The sequence below is a fragment of the Seriola lalandi genome, unplaced genomic scaffold (assembly GCF_002814215.2).
Source record: "Seriola lalandi dorsalis isolate HSWRI2012SDOR001 ecotype SW California unplaced genomic scaffold, Sedor1 jcf7180002054864, whole genome shotgun sequence".
NCBI classification, from domain to species: domain Eukaryota; kingdom Metazoa; phylum Chordata; class Actinopteri; order Carangiformes; family Carangidae; genus Seriola; species Seriola lalandi.
In genome coordinates this window covers 421,875-441,326 of record NW_019525417.1, presented here as the reverse complement: position 1 = coordinate 441,326, position 19,452 = coordinate 421,875, and the positions used below count along the sequence as shown (strand labels likewise).

At 40.2% G+C, this 19,452-nt stretch overlaps 1 protein-coding gene across 1 annotated transcript in view; it reads left to right on the top strand.

Annotated features, from left to right (window-relative positions):
* The window catches only part of LOC111670946 (dynein axonemal heavy chain 1-like), a 32,669-nt gene that overhangs the window by 11,796 nt on the left and 1,421 nt on the right, over positions 1 to 19,452 (top strand). The window contains 42 exon segments of the mRNA XM_023427931.2: positions 19 to 196; positions 289 to 483; positions 615 to 734; positions 897 to 1,055; positions 1,181 to 1,282; positions 1,387 to 1,527; positions 1,659 to 1,819; positions 1,921 to 2,078; positions 2,262 to 2,435; positions 2,569 to 2,598; positions 2,894 to 3,072; positions 3,347 to 3,577; positions 3,699 to 3,895; positions 4,293 to 4,428; positions 4,671 to 4,879; positions 5,018 to 5,189; positions 5,682 to 5,873; positions 6,073 to 6,183; positions 6,381 to 6,566; positions 6,704 to 6,895; positions 7,093 to 7,260; positions 7,369 to 7,560; positions 8,166 to 8,297; positions 8,671 to 8,796; positions 8,894 to 9,013; positions 9,280 to 9,429; positions 9,535 to 9,695; positions 11,644 to 11,869; positions 12,038 to 12,233; positions 12,358 to 12,509; positions 12,628 to 12,831; positions 12,834 to 12,908; positions 12,983 to 13,081; positions 13,308 to 13,466; positions 14,044 to 14,175; positions 14,698 to 14,877; positions 15,227 to 15,403; positions 16,216 to 16,386; positions 16,662 to 16,792; positions 17,995 to 18,115; positions 18,640 to 18,846; positions 19,114 to 19,348. Coding sequence (XP_023283699.1) covers positions 19 to 196; positions 289 to 483; positions 615 to 734; positions 897 to 1,055; positions 1,181 to 1,282; positions 1,387 to 1,527; positions 1,659 to 1,819; positions 1,921 to 2,078; positions 2,262 to 2,435; positions 2,569 to 2,598; positions 2,894 to 3,072; positions 3,347 to 3,577; positions 3,699 to 3,895; positions 4,293 to 4,428; positions 4,671 to 4,879; positions 5,018 to 5,189; positions 5,682 to 5,873; positions 6,073 to 6,183; positions 6,381 to 6,566; positions 6,704 to 6,895; positions 7,093 to 7,260; positions 7,369 to 7,560; positions 8,166 to 8,297; positions 8,671 to 8,796; positions 8,894 to 9,013; positions 9,280 to 9,429; positions 9,535 to 9,695; positions 11,644 to 11,869; positions 12,038 to 12,233; positions 12,358 to 12,509; positions 12,628 to 12,831; positions 12,834 to 12,908; positions 12,983 to 13,081; positions 13,308 to 13,466; positions 14,044 to 14,175; positions 14,698 to 14,877; positions 15,227 to 15,403; positions 16,216 to 16,386; positions 16,662 to 16,792; positions 17,995 to 18,115; positions 18,640 to 18,846; positions 19,114 to 19,348 — 6,737 coding nt within the window.

Here is a 19,452-nt window from a genome sequence, read left to right as displayed (position 1 = left end):
TTTTCTGCACTCCTGTAGGACAGATGGGATCCTCTCATCACTTATACGTGGCGGAGCAGCATCTATGGACAAAGAGAAAAAATGGTACATGTTTGATGGGCCAGTGGATGCTGTGTGGATTGAGAACATGAACACTGTACTGGATGACAACAAAAAACTGTGCCTTAGCTCTGGGGAAATCATTAAGCTCACTGATGTAAGGTTAAGTTTTTAAAGTCTTGGGTTATTAGTTGGTGTGTTGCCTTCTGCCCCATGTGCATTCAGATGTTTTGTGTCTTCCTTCTGCAGGTGATGACCATGATGTTTGAGGTTCAGGATTTGGCGGTGGCTTCCCCAGCCACAGTTTCTCGCTGTGGTATGGTCTACCTAGAGCCCAGTATTTTGGGCCTCATCCCTTTTACAGAGTGCTGGCTGAAGCAGGTCCCTCAAGTCTTGAAACCATACACGAAGAAGCTCAACTCCCTATTTGCCAGATTCCTGCAGGTGAGAGGGAAAATGTAACAGAGAGACCTGCAGGGAATCTTAAGGACTTTTCATTTTCATAGATTATGATGGGATAAAAATGTGCATAAAAAGTACTGCCTTCTTTTTTATTTTTCCATACTTTTACACAGGACTCCATCACATTTGTCCGCACATCAGTAAAGGAGGTCATTGTGTCCCTTGACAGCAACCTTGCCTGTAGTCTGCTTAAACTAATGGACTGCTTCTTCCATCCCTTTGACTTTAAAGAGGTGCGTGTGCAGTTTTGCTTTTCCACAATAAAGGAATATATTGATTTATGTGCAAATATGCTGTTTAAACAAACAAAAAAACTGATAGAAGTTTCAGCTCTGTGTCCTGTGTTTTGTATCGCTTGTTCTATGTCCCCTCATCAATCGATAATTGTCTTATAGGATGAAAGGCCACTACCTCAAAAGAACCTGGACTGCCTGAACGAGCTGATCGAGCCCTGGTTTTTTTTTTCTCTGGTGTGGAGTGTAGGAGCCACAGGAGACGCAGCCAGCTGTCAGCGCTTCAGTGCTTGGCTCAAGAACAAGATGGCAGAGGAGAAGGTCAGATCACAATCTCTGCTTTAGCATCCCAATACCAAATTATTTCAAATGTAATGAGTATTAATTGCTAGATTATTTCTAGACAGAGGTGTATTTTAATTAACATAAATGTATTTGTCCTTCAGATTAAATTATGTTTTCCAGAGGAGGGCCTTGTATATGACTACAGGCTTGATGATGCAGGGATCAGTAACTTGGAGGATGATGACGAAGATGAGGAAAGAAAAGTAAACAGATGATGCTTAAACATACAGATTATGTATGCAGCAGCAGCTAAGACTCAGATACATTTTTTCTGTTAAACCATTCATCATTTTCGCCTGTACTCTAGGTCCAGTGGATCAGCTGGATGAAATACGCAAAGAGTGTTGTAATCACTCCAGAGACAAATTATGCTGACATCATCATTCCTACTGCTGACACAATGAGAATGTCCTTCCTGATGGATATGTTGTTAACCAATAAGAAACCTGTGAGTACTTTGATTGTAGTTAATCTTCACACATCTGTCTACAAATACTTTTGTTTGAAATAAATGTGCCTTCATTTACTTGAAAAGATACCATTAGACTAGATTTATATTTGTATGTGTTTGTGTTCCAGGTGCTCTGTATTGGGCCAACTGGCACAGGAAAGACTCTGACTATGTCAGACAAGCTGCTCAAGAACATGCCTTCTGAATACATCACAAACTTCCTCATGTTCTCTGCCCGCACCTCAGCCAACCAGACTCAAGATTACATCGACAGTAAACTAGACAAAAGGTATACCTCATCTACTATGATAAATTCAACTACATATTATTTACAATACATCAATATATTTGTTACTCACCATTTGAATGATGCATGTACCTGTGTGTCAGGCGGAAGGGTGTGTTTGGGCCTCCAATAGGGAAGTACTTTATCTTTTTCATTGATGATCTAAACATGCCAATGTTGGAGACTTACGGTGCCCAGCCACCTATTGAACTGCTGCGGCAGTGGATGGACCATGGAGGCTGGTATGACAGGAAGCAGATAGGTGAGAACATTGATGTATATTTTGTTTTCTGTTGTGTTCATTTAAAAAAAAAAAAGTTGATCCTACAATATTAATTGTTTATGTTGATTGACTAAGATTTGTGTTTAGTTTATTTTGGATCAGAAATGTGAAAATTCCATCAGATTGAGCTTCCTCTTTGTTTTTCCTGCCCTTACTCCACAGGTACTTTCATGCATGTGGTGGACATCAATTTTGCCTGTGCCATGGGACCTCCAGGTGGAGGCCGGAATCCTATCACCCAGCGCTTCACACGCCACTTCAACTTCCTGTCCTTCACTGAAATGGATGATACCAGCAAGAAGATGATTTTCTCCACCATTCTAGGCAGTTGGATGGGTGAGAAAGTGTCGCTAATGTGTTTAAATTTAAAGTCATATGTTAGTGGCAGGAGAGTTGTTGCAGGGTAGAAAATACTTAAACTAGCTTCTGAAAAAAATGAATTTTTAACTGAATCTTTTTTATCTTTCAGAGGGAAATATGAGTAAAAAGGAACCAGGAAGTAAGTCAGGGACACAGTGAAAAGGAAGCAGATAAGGATTGCAAATCATAATATAATAGTATAAACTATAAAAAAACACATGGTTTGAATGCTTGTCATTTCATCTCATTTTATGTAAACAGCACATAAACATCATTTATAGAGCAAACTTGAAAACAAAAATGGTGATCAAAGCCTCTAAAAATGTATCTGGTAAAGCATTGTCTTAAAGGGCTTAAGTAAATATATTTTTTAAGTGAGTTTCATGTTTTAGTGTTATCACTTCTCACTTCTCTATCCTGCTGTTTTTCATCAGGACCTGTGCCAGCAATCCAGCCACTGAATGAGTCTCTTGTAGATGCCACTATCCGGATCTATACCACCATTACCTCCCAGCTTCTTCCAACTCCATCCAAGTCTCATTACACCTTCAACCTGAGAGACCTGTCCAAGGTCTTCCAGGGCATCCTCATGGCTGAGGCAGGCACGATAGAGGTAGTCAGATCTAATTAATGTTGAAATAACCACATTACTATAGATCTTTTTTCAGTTTCAATAGCCGGTATAAGCAGTGTGTCGTACATCCTGACATCAGAACAACATTTTATGGGTCCCTATGATAATGATGTATGAAGAAGATTTGATGAGAGCAGAGAAGGCTGAAAGGGTTTTTGTTTGTCTCATAATCTCCTATGTAAAAGTATAATATTATATATTTATATATATATATTATATATTTATAATAGTATAATTGCTTTGGTGTTTTTAGGACAAATTGCAGCTGCTGCAGCTGTGGTACCACGAAAGCTGCCGGGTTTTCCAGGACCGCCTGGTGTGTGCTGAGGACAGAGACTGGTTCAACAGGCTCCTGAAAGATTGCATTCAGGGGTTTGACTGCAGCTTTGAAGACGTTGTGCCTTGTCAACCTGTTCTGTATGGAGATTTCATGATTCCTGGAGCTGACCACAAAGTCTACACCCTCATAGAAGACAAGGAAAAGGTGAGTGGAGCCATGACCTATTTTGGAAATATGTTAGTGTCTTATGCTATTGCCCCTGTAAACCAGTTGGCTGACAGACATTCAGACATGAATTTATATTGCATTTCCTTATTTTATCCAGTTAGCAAAAGTGATGGAGGAATACATGGAAGACTACAACCAGATCAGTACCACCAAGATGAAGCTGGTGCTCTTTATGGATGCCATTGAACATGTGTGCCGTATCAGCCGTATCCTTCGCCAGCCCCTGGGCAATGCCCTGCTGCTTGGAGTGGGTGGCAGTGGGCGCCAGTCACTCACTAAGCTGGCATCACATATGTGAGACATATATGTTTTTTTTCTCCAGTTATTTGGTTTGTTAAGGGAACCTACTATTGGTTTTGCATGTTTTTATGCTATAAATTAATGCTGACATTTTTTCGAAGGCCTACAGGGAGACTTTGGATTGACACACAAATTTACAAGCAGCTGTTTGTTTCCATTTCTTTCAGTTACATCACTTCAATATTTTTTTGCCTTCATTTTAAGCATTATTGTCATGTGATAGTGTGGGTCCAAAATGGTGTTGGTTTTAAAATGTAAAAATACTTTTAAAAGTGGTCAACTGAAAGAAATTCTTTTACTGATTTTACTGTTAATGTGCTAAAACATGCAAAAACAACAGTATAAACCTTTAATGATGGACAGTCCTCAATGTGTGTTTGTCTATATTCAGGTCAGAATATGAGTGTTTCCAGATTGAATTGTCGAAGAACTACGGTCAAACAGAGTGGAGGGAGGATATTAAAAGCATCATGCTGAAGGCTGGTCTTCAGAACCAGCAGATAACCTTCCTCTTTGTAGACACACAGGTAAACAGTAGCACTACTACTCTTACGTCCTCTACATGTATTTGTGGTAATAACAGCATCACTACCATACATGATTCTAGTGTAGTGCTCTGTTGGAAAGGTGTGTTTTAGTGATGCTGCTGTATTGTTGCTTTTATTATTTTAAATCAATCTAATTTAGAGCATAAACAAAATATTTAAAATGTTGATCGAAATAATCCTAAATAAATGTAAATTACTTCACCTTTGTGTTTATCTCCCAGATTAAGAGTGAGTCATTCCTGGAAGATATCAACAACATTTTGAACTCTGGCGATGTTCCTAACCTGTATGCATCAGACGAGCAGGAGCGCATCCTGGCAGCAATGAAGCCAGTGGTGCTAGACCTGGGGCAGCAGCCAACTAAAGCCAACCTCATGGCTGCCTACATCAGGAGGGTTCGCAGCAACATCCACAATGTGCTCTGCATGAGGTTTGTGATTTTTTTTTTACTGATTGAATGAAAATGAAAATAAATGGATAAAGTTTGTCCTCCATCTTCGATTTACCCTTCTTTCTTAATCTTCTTTCCCATTGCTCATACTCTCTCCCCTTTTTTCGTTCCATGCAGTCCTATGGGTGAGGTGTTTCGCGCACGGTTGAGGCAGTTTCCCTCACTGGTGACATGCTGTACCATAGACTGGTTCAGCGCCTGGCCAGAAGAAGCTTTGCAAGCTGTAGCCACATCGTTTCTTAATGAGCTGCCTCAGCTAGAAGCCAGCCCCACAGCCATGAGGGGACTGGTGAGGATGCTGTGTGTGTGTTTGTGTGTGTGTGTGTGTGTGTGTGTGTGTGTGTGTGTGTGTGTGTGTGTGTGTGTGTCAGTGAGCTTCATTTGTATGAAGGTTTAAAAAAAGCATTGCCAAAAAAAGGAAGCACTGTATATTGACAAATATTGATAATTAAAATAACAATACTTTAAACAAACTGACAAAATGTGTCAACAGCCTAAATGTTACATGATGTACGATCTCTGTACTGTAACTTAGAGGCATGATTTTACATTTTCCTCTTCCATAAGCTAACTGGTTGTCATACTGAACTAATATTTTGAGCTGCTTGAGCAACTTTTAAGTTTCTGCAAATTTATTTTTATACCTTGGTTAAATAAACAGCAACTACTGGCTGCCTGAAAAGAAAAGGAAAAGGGAAAAAATTAGAATAAAAAAAAAAAAAATCTAAAATACTGAAATAACTTTTCATTAAGCACAGTCTTTATTGATTCCCTTCTCCAGACAAGTATGTGTGTAAAGATCCACCAGATGGTAGCCAGGAAGAGTGAACAGTACCTGGTTGAGCTTTCACGCTACAACTATGTCACACCCAAGAGCTTCCTGGAACTTCTCAAAATCTTCTCGGATCTCATTGGACAAAAGAAGCAAGAACTGTGTGCTGCTCGTCAGCGCATGAAGACTGGTCTGGACAAGGCAAGGCACTGGGAAGAAAAACATAACAATAAGAGAAATCATAATAGTTTGTGTGTCTTTGTATTTTGCACTCTTAAGTTACTCAGTTATCTGTCCTCACTTGTGTGGATATGGATGTTTAGTAGCATGAATGAATGTGTAATTTGTGTCCATATTCATTTGCACTCTTATATAACTACACTATACTGTCGTCCTTTAGCTCCTTAGCACAGCAGAGGATGTGAGTAAAATGCAAGAGGAACTGGAGACAATGAGACCTCTTTTGGAGGAGGCTGCAAGGGAGACTGAAGTCACCATGGAGACAATCAAAGTAAGGAAATATTAATAGAGTTTAAACCAACACAAATAGCATATATACCTTTTTTCATAAGTCTCCTGGCACTGATATTACTTCTTATATAATTGATGCTTTGGTTCACTAAAGTGAATATTCAGGTTTTCTTGACAACCAAAACTAAATTGTACAACCTGTGGATTTTGGGTGTGCTGTTTATTTTATGCTGACAGAAAGACACAGTGGTTGCAGAGGAGACCCGAAAGTCAGTGCAGGCAGAGGAGGAGAAAGCTTCAGAGAAAGCCCGTTTTGCAGGCGCTATCGCAACAGATGCCCAGAAAGACTTGGATGAGGCTCTGCCAGCCCTGGATGCTGCCCTCACCAGTCTCAAGTCACTCAATAAGAATGACGTCACTGAGGTCAGGGGTTTTGATAGTGATACTTCAAATACAACTGAATTGTGTATATTATTTGTTACAAGTGGAATATAACGTCTGAATAATTTTATTTTTCAATTCAATGATTCCTGTTAATTGGGACCAAATGTTTTTCACAGGTGCGAGCAATGCAACGACCACCCCACGGGGTGAAGTTGGTTATTGAAGCAGTTTGCATTATGAAGGGCATTAAACCCAAAAAGGTACCTGGAGAAAAGCCTGGCACCAAGATCAATGACTACTGGGAACCTGGAAAGGGTCTGTTACAGGACCCTGGCAAGTTTCTGGAGAGCTTATTCAAGTATGATAAGGTAGAGCGCATATCTAATGGACTGACAGTATTGCTACATTGTTGTATGTATCGCAAATGTTGTCATAGTCCCTTCAAAACATAATTATTGCCTTTTTTTGCATTTCAGTTTCAGGGTTTGATGCTGATTTGGTCATTTCCTGTTTGAGATCTGTGAGATGTAATTAAAGCAGCTTTTGTGACTTATAATTCCTGCAGGAAAACATCCCAGATAGTGTGATCAATTTAGTCCAGCCCTACATAGATAATGAAGAATTCCAGCCAGACTCCATTGCCAAGATTTCAAAAGCTTGTACCTCCATTTGCCAGTGGGTGCGAGCCATGCATGTCTATCACTTTGTGGCCAAGGGTGTGGAACCTAAAAGGGTAAAAACTGAAATCCATGTTTAAGATATTTGTGACACCAGTGTATTTAAAGTTAACTTTCTTCATTTAAGTTTCATCTAAACACTAAAAATGTAAGTATTTGTACAGAAAGCTCTCCAGGAGGCCCAGGAGGACTTAGCTTCGACCCAACTCATCCTGGATGATGCCAAAGGCAAGTTGGCAGCGGTGGAGGGCGGCATTGCCACTTTACAGGCCAAGTACCAGGACTGTCTGGCTAAGAAAGACGAGCTGGACAACAAGTATCAACTGTGTGAGGCCCGCCTTGTCCGAGCAGACAAGGTCAGAAGGAGGGATAAGATAAGATAAGACAAAACTTCCCAGTAGGGAAAATAAACATTACAGCAGGTCAAGAAAACAGACCATAAAGGTGATTAGATACAGGATACAGAAAACAGAAAAAATATACAGATAGGTAGTTTCAAACTATATATACTATGTTATCCTAAATCAGTGTGCTTAAATGTAATGTATGTGCAAAAACCCATAATGTAAAAGTACTAGATACAGTATATTTGGGAATATATGTTGATTGGTGTGTATGCGTGATGAATATAATCATAAATTGAAAACATAGATATATCAAATAGATATAATATGGACAATACATTTAAATATAATATGTGATATACATGTACACATTTATTATATATATGTATATGTGTAGTATATATGTAATATATACATATTAATGAGAAAACAAGAAAACAAATAGGGAAGATTTACTGTAACAGGCAGTATCTGCTCTTAAAAAGACAAGGCCAAAGACAATGCAGTGTGATCGTGTTTTAGAATAACAATTCTCATTTTTATTTTATCTCAGCCTTTACCTCTAATTTGCCTGCTTTAATATTAATAGGTCATAATGATGCATTTATTTTCTCCAGCTTATAGGCGGACTGGCAGATGAAAAAGTGCGCTGGAAGGAAACTGTGCTTCATCTGGATTACATGGTTAATAATGTAGCAGGTGACGTGCTTCTATCTGCAGGATACATTGCATACCTGGGACCCTTCACTGTAAGTGGGTTGTAACTCAGTGAGCATGTGGGTGTGAATACCTATTAAAAAGTTGCATTACTCATTTCCCATCACAGTCAACTTTTTTAAGATTAAGTATTATGATATCTTCCGAATGGAAATTTCAAAAACGTACTTTTGTGTATTTTGTTGTTCTAGTAGACATAACTAAAAATTAAACCTATCACAATCATAAAATTTAAACATAATTGTTTAGTAGTATTAAAAATATTAGTATCATAATATTAATTTTCAGTAGGTTTGCACTAGTGTGTACCTGTTTTTCTGCTCATTCCTGTATTTACATATATTTGTGCTAATCAGTGTAGCATTATTGCATAATTTACATGACGGTTCATTTCTTTTTATTTAGGGGGAATACAGGGCAGCCATGGCAGAGGAATGGCTGCATTGTTTCAAAGAGCTAAGTGTTCCACACACTGAAGAACCCAACCTGATCAACACCCTAGGAAATCCAGTCAAGATCCGCTCCTGGCAGGTCAGACCGTACCTGTTTCTTGCACACTTTTAGACTTCAACTAACCTTACTCACTTACCTTTATTGTCATCATACTTTGTCATTGCTATGTGCATAGATATCAGGTTTGCCCAAGGATAATCTTTCAGTGGAGAATGGTGTGATTGCACAGTACTCTCTGCGTTGGGCTCTGTTCATTGATCCTCAGGGACAAGCCAACAAGTGGATCAAAAATATGGTAAGGACACTTTCTGATCTGACCACAGCTGCAGAGGGTACAAGTGAGATAAAAGATGAAAAAATAGCCATAACAAAATTTTTAATCTTCCTTCACATCACATATATAGTTTAAAATGATATTTTGTTCACCAGTACCAATATTTGCCACTGTAGAGGTTCTAATGCAGTTCAGTCTCACCCACAACTTTTTTTAAAAAGCTTGTCACTATCTGCAGTTGTATTTGATCCACTGCTCATCCATACTTGCCTTCTGTCATCATCCAGGAGCAGGACAATACGTTAGAGGTTATGAAGCTTAGTGACCGGGACTTCCTACGTAGTCTTGAAAACGCCATTTGCTTTGGTAAACCCTGTCTTTTAGAGAATGTAGGAGAGGAGCTAGATCCTGCTCTAGAGCCTGTCCTGTTGCAACAGGTGAATAAACACATCTATCACAATCAAAAATCATCACTTATATGCCATTGTTATGCAAATGTCTACCACACACCAGTCTGCTTAACTCACATTTATGGCTCTTAGACATTTAAGCAGCAAGGCAGCACAGTGCTGAAGCTTGGCGATTCAGTCATTCCCTACCATGAAGGCTTCAAGATGTACATCACCACCAAGCTGCCAAATCCACACTATTCTCCTGAGGTCTCTACCAACGTCACGCTCATTAACTTCACCCTGTCTCCCAGGTAACACATATCTTATATCAAAGGAAACTTTGCTCATCTACTCAGTGAGGCAGGTGCATAGGTGCGTTCAGTCTTAGACCTTCATCAGGCAAATGCCAAGGTCGTAACATTGCAATTAAATTGTTTGATGCTAGACAGACAGTGCACAGGTTTTCTTTGTTCAACACATACTGTATGTATCTTATACACATAAAAGAAAAATTTATTTTTTCACAACTTTGATCTCTCTTTTGTAGTTTTTCCATCAATCCTGCCAACAAACCAGTCCAAGTTTAAAGAAAACTGAATTATTAAGTATACAGTGCATCCGGAAAGTATTCATACCCCTTCACTTTCCCCACATTTTGTTATGTTACAGCCTTATTCCAAAATGGATTAAATTCCTTTTTTTCCTCATCAATCTACACAGAATACCCCATAATGACAAAGCAAAAAAGGTTTTTTAGAAATTCTTGCAAATTTATTAAAAATAAAAAACTGAAATATCGCATGTACATAAGTACTCATACCCTTTGCTATGACACTCAAAAGTGAGCTTAGGTGCATCAAAAAAATTTCTGCAGCATTGATGGTCCTGAAGAGCACAATGGTCCCCATCATTTATAAATGGAAGAAGTTTGGAACCACCAGGACTCTTCCTAGAGCTGGACGCCCAGCCAAACTGAGCAATCGGGGGAGAACGGCCTTGGTCAGGGAGGTGACCAAGAACCCGATGGTCACTCTGACAGAGCTCCAGCATTCCTCTGTGGAGATGGGAGAAACTTCCAGAAGGACAACCATCTCTGCAGCACTCCACCAATCAAGCCTTTATGGTAGAGAGGCCAGATGGAAGCCTCTACTCACTAAAAGGCACATGACAGCCTGCTTGGAGTTTACCAGAAGGCACCTAAAGGACTCTCAGACCATGCGAAACAAGATTCTCTGGTTTGATGAAACCAAGATTGAACTCTTTGGCCTGAATGCCAAGCGTCACGTCTGGAGGAAACCAGGCACCGCTCATCACCTGGCTAATACCATCTATACGGTGAAGCGTGGTGGTGGCAGCATCATGCTGTGGGGATGTTTTTCAGCAGCAGGAACTGGGAGACTAGTCAGGATCAAGGGAAAGATGAACGGAGCAAAGTACAGAGAGATCCTTGATGAAAACCTGCTCCAGAGCGCTCAGGACTTCAGACTGGGGCGAAGATTTACCTTCCAACAGGACAACGACCCTAAGCACTCAGCCAAGACAACGAAGGAGTGGCTTCGGGACAAGTCTGTGAATGTCCTTGAGTGGCCCAGCCAGAGCCCAGACTTGAATCCGATTGAACATCTCTGGAAAGACCTGAAAATAGCCATGCAGCGACGCTCCCCATCTAACCTGACAGAGCTTGAGAGGATCTGCAGAGAAGAATGGGAGAAATACCCCAAATACAGGTTTACCAAACTTAGGCTGTAATTGCTGCCAAGGGTGCCTCAACAAAGTACTGAGTAAAGGGTATGAGTACTTATGTACGTGCGATATATCAGTTTTTAATTTTTAATACATTTGCAAAAATGTCTAAAAAACCTTTTTTGCTTTGTCATTATGGGGTATTGTGTGTAGATTGATGAGAAAAAAAGGAATTTAATCCATTTTGGAATAAGGCTGTAACATAACAAAATGTGGGGAAAGTGAAAGGGTGTGAATACTTTCCGGATGCACTGTATATACTGAACTTTTCCTTAGGATATGATTTAATTTTTTATTTTATTTTTTTTAATCTGTTCATTGTACAACCTAAAATATGTGAAACACCAATAGTATAATCTTTGAAATATAATAAGAGGTAAGCATGCCATAACAAGGGGTAAGTATTTGCAATCAATGGTAATACAAGTTCATGTTACTGAAGGTAGTTTTGAAAAATCCTACATTCTCAGTCTTACTATTAATGTTTGTGTAAAAGTACATTTTATGTGTATTCAGTGGTCTAGAGGACCAGTTGCTGGCTCAGGTGGTCGCTGAGGAGCGTCCAGACCTGGAGGATGCTAAGAACCAGCTGATCATCAGCAACGCCCAAATGAAACAGGAGCTGAAAGAAATTGAGGATGAGATCCTGTCCCGACTCAGCTCCACAGAGGGAAACCCTGTGGACAATGTGGAGCTCATCCAAGTATTGGGGGCCTCCAAGATCAAAGCTGGAGAAATCAAGGTCAGGCAGTGGAGAGCTTTAATGTCTAACATCATACATCTTGGAAGTGTTTTTTCTCATATACATCTCCCTCCCCAAACCTCAAATACATTGTGTCATACAGTGTCATTGAACCCATAAGCTAATTTTGTTGGATTTTCTACTAACACAAACTGGTTTTACTGGCAGGCCAAAGTGATGGCAGCAGAAAAGACAGAACGAGACATTGATGCCACCCGTCTGGAGTATGTACCAGTGGCTGTGCGCACGCAGATCCTCTTCTTCTGTGTATCAGACCTATCCATTGTCGACCCAATGTACCAGTACTCCCTGGAGTGGTTCCTTGGCATCTTCATGGCTGGCATTGCCAACTCTGAGAGAGCAGGTAGACTATACTGAGAATTATGTCTGTTCAGACGGAAAAACTCATGAGAACTGGTTTATGACACTGACAGCAGATATAAAAAATATTTTTCACTGACTACTTTGTCTTGACATGTTTCTCACAGACACTGTGAAAAAGAGAATCACCAACATCAACGAATTTTTCACCTTCAGCCTGTACAGCAATGTGTGCCGCAGTTTGTTTGAGAAGCACAAACTCATGTTCGCCTTCCTTCTCTGCACTCGCATCATGATGAATGAGAACAAAATTGACAAGGTGAGCAACAGGGAGTTTGCAGTTTCTTATGTAATGTTTGCTTGTCTGTTTAATGTTCTCCTGAGACTCAAATACACAAGTTGAGTTAATCAAAGTACATTTAATGAATCTGTGTCAGGCTGAATGGCGCTACCTGCTATCTGGAGGGATGCCCATCCAAGAGATGACCAACCCCGCAGTGAGCTGGCTATCAGAGCGCGCCTGGCAGGACATCCTGGGCCTCAGTGCTCTGGACAACTTCAGCAAACTGGCAGAGAGCTTCGCCAAACATCTGCAGGGTTTCAAAAGAATTTTTGACAGCAACCAGCCTCACAGGCATGCATTGACAACCTCTTTGTTTACAAAGGCACACCTTTTTCCTTCATTTATACTGTGCAGAAGCTGTGAATGTCTAACAAGGTCTGCATGTGTGTATGTTTGCCTACAGGGAGCCCCTCCCAGAAGAGTGGGACACAGAGCTGGACTCATTCCAGAAGCTGTTGATCCTGCGCTGTCTGAGGGCTGACTGCCTCGTCCAAGGCCTGCAGGACTTTGTCTCAGCTCAGCTGGGACAGCGCTTCATTGAACCTCAGGTAGACACCCTGTCCTACTTCTCGACTGTGGCTTAGTGTGGCAATATTAGCATGGTAATAATTGCTCCATTTGTTTTTGCTGGGTCTGCAGCAGTGCAAACATTCATTAATGTTTGGAGTGCAGAATAAGCTGAAAATGATTTCTGGTTGTTTTCTCAACAATATGTGGCTGCAGTTTTTCTCAGTTATGACACTTATCGGTTCTTCTCTCTCCATCTTTCCACAGACGTCAGACCTGTCTGTGGTGTTTGCAGAGTCATCCCCCTCCACTTCTCTCATTTTTGTCCTTTCCCCTGGCACTGACCCTGCTGCTGACCTCTACAAGTTTGCTGACGTCATGCAATTCTCCAAGAAAATGAGTGCCATCTCTCTGGGCCAGGGCCAGGTCAGGGCCACAGGGATACTTGGGAATTTTCTCTCTTTGTGCCCTTCCTCTGACTCTGGGGAAAGCCACTATAAATCACTTTCTCACAGAACTAGGCCATTCTCATTTGTCTTGTTAAGAATGGCCACCTCAGTGCTAATTGTTTTCTCTATTTCTGACAATGGGACAATGTACCATACTACTTTAACAGATGCTATATTCCAAGACACTGCCATAAACCATAAATACCTCATGTGCAGGTTTTAAGATAAATCCAGATACATCGTCCACAAACCTGAAACCTGGTAACCAGCCAAACATTCTCCCAGCAATATAATCCCCAGGTGGCTGTTCAGTTGGTATCAGCATTATATGTTTATCACATTACTTGAAATTATGTGAGTTATCGTGGCTAATGCTGGGCTCTTGCCTCACCCTGTCCTCAATTTCTGTTTATATTGAACTGAGTGCCAGATTTTTGGAAATTGAAATGTTGTCTCTTAAATGAAAGTCTCATGTTAAGCTTGCTGTTTTTGGCACAACTCTTGTTGTTGTTGTCACATCTGTCCTTCCTTCTGCTGTTGTTTGTTTGATTCAGGGCCCCTGGGCTGAGACTATGATGCATGCTGCCATGGAAAAAGGTCAGTGGGTCTTTTTCCAGAACTGTCACCTGGCTCCCAGCTGGATGCCATCATTGGAGAGACTCATCGAAAACATCAATCCAGTAAAGGTCAGAACATAGGCGCACACAAAAAAGCATGAACACAAACTAGTCCAAAATTGGACTACTAAAACAGAACTGCCTCAGTAAGTTGACTTAGCCAAACACATAGAGCTTTCCTATGACTTGGACAGTTTTAATTACTTCATTTACCATATGGGTACCACATGTCCAACTTTCTCCACAGGTGCACAAGGACTTCCGCCTATGGCTCACAAGTCTTCCAAGCAACAGGTTCCCAGTGTCCATTCTCCAAAATGGTTCCAAGATGACAATTGAGCCTCCCAGGGGGATCAAGGCCAACCTACAGAAAACCTACCTGAGGCTTACTAATGATTTCATCTCCTCTTCCACCAAGGTCTGTGTCTTCCTTACTCAGCCGCACACTGAGTTTGTTGCCGCTCTTTATATTAACTCCTTTATTATTTACTTTTGATTTGAAAATCTGCCTCTTCAAATCAGTTTTCTTTGAAAACATCTACTAGTAGCGTGTTGCGTCCTTACATTTGCCTCCTCCTCTTTCTTCTACAGATAACGAACTTCAAGTCTTTGCTCCTGTCTCTGTGTCTGTTCCATGGAATTGCTTTGGAGCGAAGGAAGTTTGGCCCTTTGGGTTTCAATATTCCCTACGAGTTCACAGACGGAGACCTAAACATCTGCATCAGCCAACTCAAAATGTTCCTGGATGAGTACCAGGACATCCCATACAAGGTGGGGGAGAGGAGGCTTCTGTCTGTATTAAAATTCCTGTTAAGAGCAGTAGTTCCAAAGCCATATTTTTCATCTTATTTTCTTTTTTTTCATTCTCCTGCTGTTTGTCTTTCCTCTTTGTGGCTGTTTATCAGTCTGCTCCTGTCTCCTTAGTCCCCAAAACCTGTTGTGCATTACTCATGTCTGTTGCTATTTCACTGTGAAATGTTCCTTATCATTGTGGATGGTTGAGGTATAAGCCTAGAGAAAAACAGACCCTTTAATGACAAACAAGGAGTGTTTTTTCTTGGTCAGACACTGTGTTTGTGTTCATCTGTCTGTCTCCCCTTTTTGTCCTCTACCTTTGCAGGTGCTAAAATACACCGCAGGGGAGATAAATTATGGCGGCCGCGTGACAGATGATTGGGACAGACGATGTCTGCTCAGTGTGCTAGAGGTTTTCTATTGTCCCGCTGTTCTTATTGATGATCATGTCTACTCTTCGTCTGGAGTCTACCGGCAGATAGACACAAATCTGGATATCAAGGTTAGATTCTAGGAAATAGACAGCATTTAAAAGATCATGATAAGAGTAGTGCATTAGACTTGACCTTTGTCTGCATCTGTTTGTACACTCCACAGTTGTATGTTGTGTAGAGTTGGGAATGAAAGGGTAACTCACTGCTCAGTATATGTAACAGCGACTCCTCAGTCGGTGATACACTGCAAGGCAGTCTATAATTAAGTCATCAAACATGATGATATCTTTGCAACTAAACAACATAATACTAAAACAGGATTGTAACTGCTTAATATCCAAAAAACAGTCATATGCAATATTTGTTCACTGCATTCAAGAGTTCACCAAGACTGGGTGAACCAACTCTGTCTGACATGTTTTCATTTTATTGGTGTCAGTGTATTGATGACCATATGACAGAACTACATCAGTTATTTGTCCTACCTCATGTATTGTCATTTAAAACAAAAAAAGAAGACAAATCGGAAATACCCTACTTTTATGAGTTTGTGTGAGTTTGTTCTCTAATGAGTTCCCAATAACAAAAACCTTTCTCTCTGTTCTTGCTGCATTTTACAAACAAGGAAATTTAAGAAGTGAGTCTGTAAGTATATGTAATGGTGCAAAAAAGATAATTATACTGAACTGCAGTTACACAGGAGGAGCACATGTTGAGTCCAGGCAGCACCTGGATTTTTTTAACATCTCTTGAATGACTATTTTAAGTGCTACATATAAATCAGAGCACAGCAACTTGTGAACTGCTGACTATCAAACTAATTGATGACAGTTGGTCACAGTCATAGAATAACCAGTTGTCATGACAACTCTGACCTTAGGGTTACTTGGCATACATTCGTGGTTTGCCCATCAACGATACACCTGAGATTTTTGGTCTCCATGACAACGCGAACATCAGCTTTGCCCAGAATGAGACCTTTGCCCTGCTTGGAGCCGTGGTTCGTCTGCAGCCTCGAGCTGCATCTGCTGGGGGGAAAAGTCAAGAGGAGGTGAAGATGTTAATAGATTTGATTTCCTTTGCACTTCTGTTGTCTTTATTAGTACTAATGTTATCTGCATGTATATTAATTAAATACAAGCTGTGGGACAGTTACTTTTTCTTTTAGGTAAACATACTTAACAGAAAAATGTTGAGTGGCGTGTCAGGAATATAGTTGTGAAGTGTAAAGTGTAAAGAGATGAACACAATTCTTTTTCTGAATGCCTGAACTGAAGATGTGACTTGGTAAGTTTAATCTGTGATCCACCTCATCCTGTACCGTAGATAGTGGAGGAGATAGTGGCAGGCATCGCTGAAAAGATCCCACGGCCTTTCAGCGTCCAGGAACTGATGGAAAAGTACCCAGTCCTTTATGAAGAATCCATGAACACAGTGCTCATCCAAGAGGTCATCAGGTAACATTACGCAGAAGATCACACTGCAAACCACACTACAGGTCTCCTTGATGTAATAACAAGTCACTCTTCTCTGTTGCTGCCCAAGTCAAATTTATACCCGGGGACAATAAAGTATATCTTATCTTATCCTACACTTAGAATTGGGACTAGAAGATGTGACCAAATGAAAGTAAATTCAGATAATCACTGTTTATTGTAAAAAAACATATTTTTGGGCCATTAATATGCCGTACTGGGATCTGCAGGATGAATCCCATGTACACGCATTTGAAATATTTAAATATAATTCTCCTCTCGTAGGAGGATAAATGTCCGAATTTCTTTGAGATCATAGAGGGAAACTCTTGTGCTGCACTTAAAGCCTCAGGTCAGATAATCAGAGTAGATCAGTGATTCTGCCCAGTAGAAATGTAAAATTTATTTCAATTTTGAGAAAAAAAAAAAAAGAAATGAAATGTGAAACCAGTAATGTAATATTTCTATTGGAAACCAGTTGTGAGATTGTACCCTTTTAAAAATCACAGTCAGTAACCACAATGATATAGTTTTGTAATCATACTGTAATAACAGCTTTTTCAGCTGGATGTGTGTGAGATGCTGTAGCTTGTGATGTCAGCAACTTGTCTAAAGTGAGTTTAGTAAAACAGAAATCTCCTGACAGTATTAGCTCAGTCATTGGTAGTGGTCAACAGTCAAATCAGGCTCAGGCATGTTCCCTTTTATACTATGGTGTAATAAAAGCATTTTGATTTTTTTCCCATTATATGATGTTGTCCTTATGTCTTTGGTGGCCAACATTTTTTAGGTTATTAGTTTGTGTGTCTGTGAATGTATTTTGATCAAGTTTGTTGTACAGCTTGTCCTTGTGCTAATCAAGGATTAATTTTAGAAATCAATACTTAGAAATCAACAACAGGCTGAAAATTTATTCATCAGTCACTCCCTCTTTAAATTCTATAAATACTTATTTTACGTTTTTTCTCCCCTTTATGACTTTTAATTGCTATGTATTTGTCTTTGCACAACTTGATCAAATGAATAAACACAAGTGTTGCAGTTGGTCTTGTGTTTGTTTAATGGAAAACTAATAAACGACTAGGATCCATAACTATACTACTTCATAACTATAACCTCAGACTAGTTCAGTTTAAATTATTAGTACTTCAGTAACTGGTCCTTGTATGTTTTGTGTCTTTCAGATATAACAAGCTGCTTGCGGTCATCTCTCAGAGTCTCAGTGATATTGTCAAGGCTCTGAAGGGTTTAGTGGTGATGTCATCAGAACTGGAGCTTATGGCCATGAGCCTGTTCAACAATGTGGTGCCTGATATGTGGAAAGCCAAGGCAAGACACACAGATACATACCAGTTATTACCCCGCTGACCTTTCTTATCGATACCAGGAACCACTGGTCAGATGCATGTCACAGCCTCTGAATGTATGTTGATTAATAGCAAAAATTCATCACAAAATGGGATGTTTATATTATTACATTCTCCTCTTATTTTTAAACAGTTACCTTCTCATATGTTTATGTATCTCTATATTTAGCTGTTCTGTAGGCATAGTGGCTCACCCTGGCTAATTTTAAAGAGAAACCCTGACACACGCACTTACTCAACACACATACGCCTCAAACTGAACTAAAATTCTGGCATCCATCCATGTTTTACTCTGTGCAGTTTTACTCTTGGACATTTGACATTTGACAATTGGGAGTGATTTCTGTGTACAACATATCAGATTCACTTTTTGTGACATTTCTGTCCTGCTCTAATAATTCCAGGCTCTACTTTCTAAGAATACATAACTCTTTGACTGGCTGCATATCGCTCTCCCTCCAGGCCTACCCATCTCTGAAGCCTCTGGCCTCCTGGGTGTCAGACCTGCTTCAGAGGATCAGTTTCCTGCAGGGATGGATCTATAATGGCATTCCACCTGTCTTCTGGATTAGTGGCTTCTTTTTCCCACAGGCCTTTCTCACTGGAACCCTCCAGAATTACGCCCGTCGCTACGGCACCTCAATCGACACAATTGGATTTGACTTTGAGGTCAGAGAGTAAGCTGTAATGTCTGTCAGTATGTGTCACTGCCACTATTTCTACCTCAGAAGTGAAAAGATATGAACTCATATTTCTCTCAAGTTTAACACTGTATACTTGTGTAACACAAACAGAATTGAATAATGTCTGTTTGAATGTTAATGTATACAGTAATTTGTTCTTATTAGAATTTCTTTGAAATTTATTTTTTTAATGGTTTCTATTAACTACGAACCTGTTTCTTCCCCATCTCTTTTGTACTACTTCCTCTCTCAGGTAATAGAGAAGTCAGTGTCAGAAATAACAGAGAAACCAAACGCAGGCTGCTACATCCAGGGTCTATTCCTGGAGGGGGCTCGCTGGGATAATGGGACAGGTCAGCTCACAGAGTCCAGGCCCAAGGAGCTCTACACGGAAATGCCCGTCATCTGGCTGATCCCCATGTCCAACCGCAAAACTCCGACCTCTGGGGTCTATGTCTGTCCCATCTACAAGACACTGACACGTGCTGGTCAGTACACACAGTCACAGTATATGAGCATGATGGGATTGAACTATATTGCAACAGTTTAGTTACAGTTGCTTAACTAACAGATTGTTTTTAGAGATCTGTGA